Source organism: Artemia sp. Qi Xiang Cuo, chromosome 6 (assembly GCF_049724085.1).
Source record: "Artemia sp. Qi Xiang Cuo chromosome 6, ASM4972408v1, whole genome shotgun sequence".
Taxonomy (NCBI): Eukaryota; Metazoa; Arthropoda; class Branchiopoda; order Anostraca; family Artemiidae; genus Artemia; species Artemia sp. Qi Xiang Cuo.
The window spans coordinates 9,976,688-9,978,314 of record NC_142799.1 but is presented as its reverse complement, the minus strand read 5'-3'; the positions used below and the strand labels follow the sequence as shown (position 1 = coordinate 9,978,314).

Sequence of the window (1,627 nt, the reverse complement as noted above, 5' to 3'; positions counted from 1 at the left end):
TATTTATGTTCTATGATAAACCTTTTTTCCTCCCTAGGTTTGAACAGGTGCAGTTTCTTCATTAAATGTATAAGTTTATCTGATAAGATAAACGGTTAATTGAGCTTAGTAATAAGAAAAGAGCCGAAATGTATCAAATAGTTTATTGAAGAAAATAACTGAAACTGCTGGACAGGCAGTTTCAGCCTGTTGAACTGTCTATTTAGGCCTACAACTCTCTTCAACTGTAAAAAAATGGTTCTAAGCCTAGGTCAAAGTAAAAGGAAACGAATACCGCAGGACAGTACAGATCAAAGATACTATTTGAAAGTCAAATGGCGAAAAATGGGCAATCCAAAACCCGCTGGATACGGATGTACAACTGAAAACCTTCCATTGCTGTGAGCCCCTACACATCGTTCAGAATAATGAAATGGAATTTTGTCTATGTGTCCACATTTCTTACAATGAATTGAACGAATTGGCCTTAATGATTCTGAAAGAGACTTATCAAAATCCCAAATATGTTCTTTAGAGTTTCTTCCACATAGAAGTATACATCGTAAGGAATCCTCTAAAAGTAGTTTTAGATTCTGAAACGGCTTTTTGAAAATTAAGTTCTCAAATACAGTCAGAATCTTTTGAACCGGAAAACGCTGCAGGTCAATTATGCTTAAAATTTCCATTGCTGTCATAGATCTTTCTTCTGGGTTCTTTGACACCCAACTATAAAATATCTGCAAAAAATTATCATTATATGAACTAATTGACAGTTTCAGTAGAGTATAACACATATTGGAGAGTTTGATAAAATCTTCCACACTAAATGAATTCACAAAATCATTAATTTTTTTCCCTTGCATAATAATTATAGCGAGCTCTCTTAAAGCTGCTTCTTTTACTCTTTGATGACTGAAATTAAGAAAAATTGTCTCCAATATTTCTATATTTCCACTTTGTCGGTATAAATTGATAAGTTTTTCAGCTATCTCTTCTTTAATGCAAAGAAAATTATATTTTTCAAGGGTATACAAAACCTCTTTTAAGTCTAATTCCTTCAAACGTAGCATGGTTCCTTTTTCATAGTACCGAAGGATAAAATTCATTGTCAAAAAATGCACATCGTCTGCTAAAACTATGTTCGTTCGTTTTTCCACTAAGTCAGCTTCAAACTTTCGCTGGAATACGTCACTTACTCCAGACAAAAGACTCTTCTTGGCTGTAACATCTCCCCCAATACACTTGATGGTAACAAAGGTATTGTCATCTGTAGTCAGTTTGGCAAACAATCTAGTCAAATCAGGCGAGGCTTTGTCCATTTCTTAAATAAGCTCGAGTTTTGAATAAACTCAACCCTATAAAAAAAGGCGGTACAAATAAAATGAAGATAATGAAAAAAAATAAATAAAAGGAAACATCCCAAATATACAATGATGAAAATAATTTTTTAAGGTAAAACTTTGGTAGTTTATTTGGTTGAGTGGCATTTTATTATAGAGCATGTTAATTAAAAAAAAACTCAATTTTGCCATTAAACTAAAGTTTAACATGAAACTTGAAGAAAACGGAAGAAAATTATTACAAAACTTTCAGTTCCATGTTTTTTTAAGACAATTAGATAATGAAATATTAGTCAATTACCAGCATG

At 32.1% G+C, this 1,627-nt stretch overlaps 1 protein-coding gene across 1 annotated transcript; it reads right to left on the bottom strand.

Annotated features, from left to right (window-relative positions):
- Window positions 1-299: 299 nt before the first annotated feature.
- On the bottom strand, window positions 300-1,298 carry LOC148950850 (uncharacterized). The gene has a single exon (XM_089090931.1). The coding sequence runs from the start codon at window positions 1,296-1,298 to the stop codon at window positions 300-302; it is 999 nt and encodes a 332-aa protein (XP_088947057.1).
- Between the last annotated feature and the right edge of the window lie 329 nt (window positions 1,299-1,627).

Coding starts and splice junctions, on each gene's coding strand:
- LOC148950850 (XM_089090931.1), bottom strand. CDS start 1,298: ATGGACAAAGCCTCGCCTGATTTGACTAGATTGTTTGCCAAACTGACT.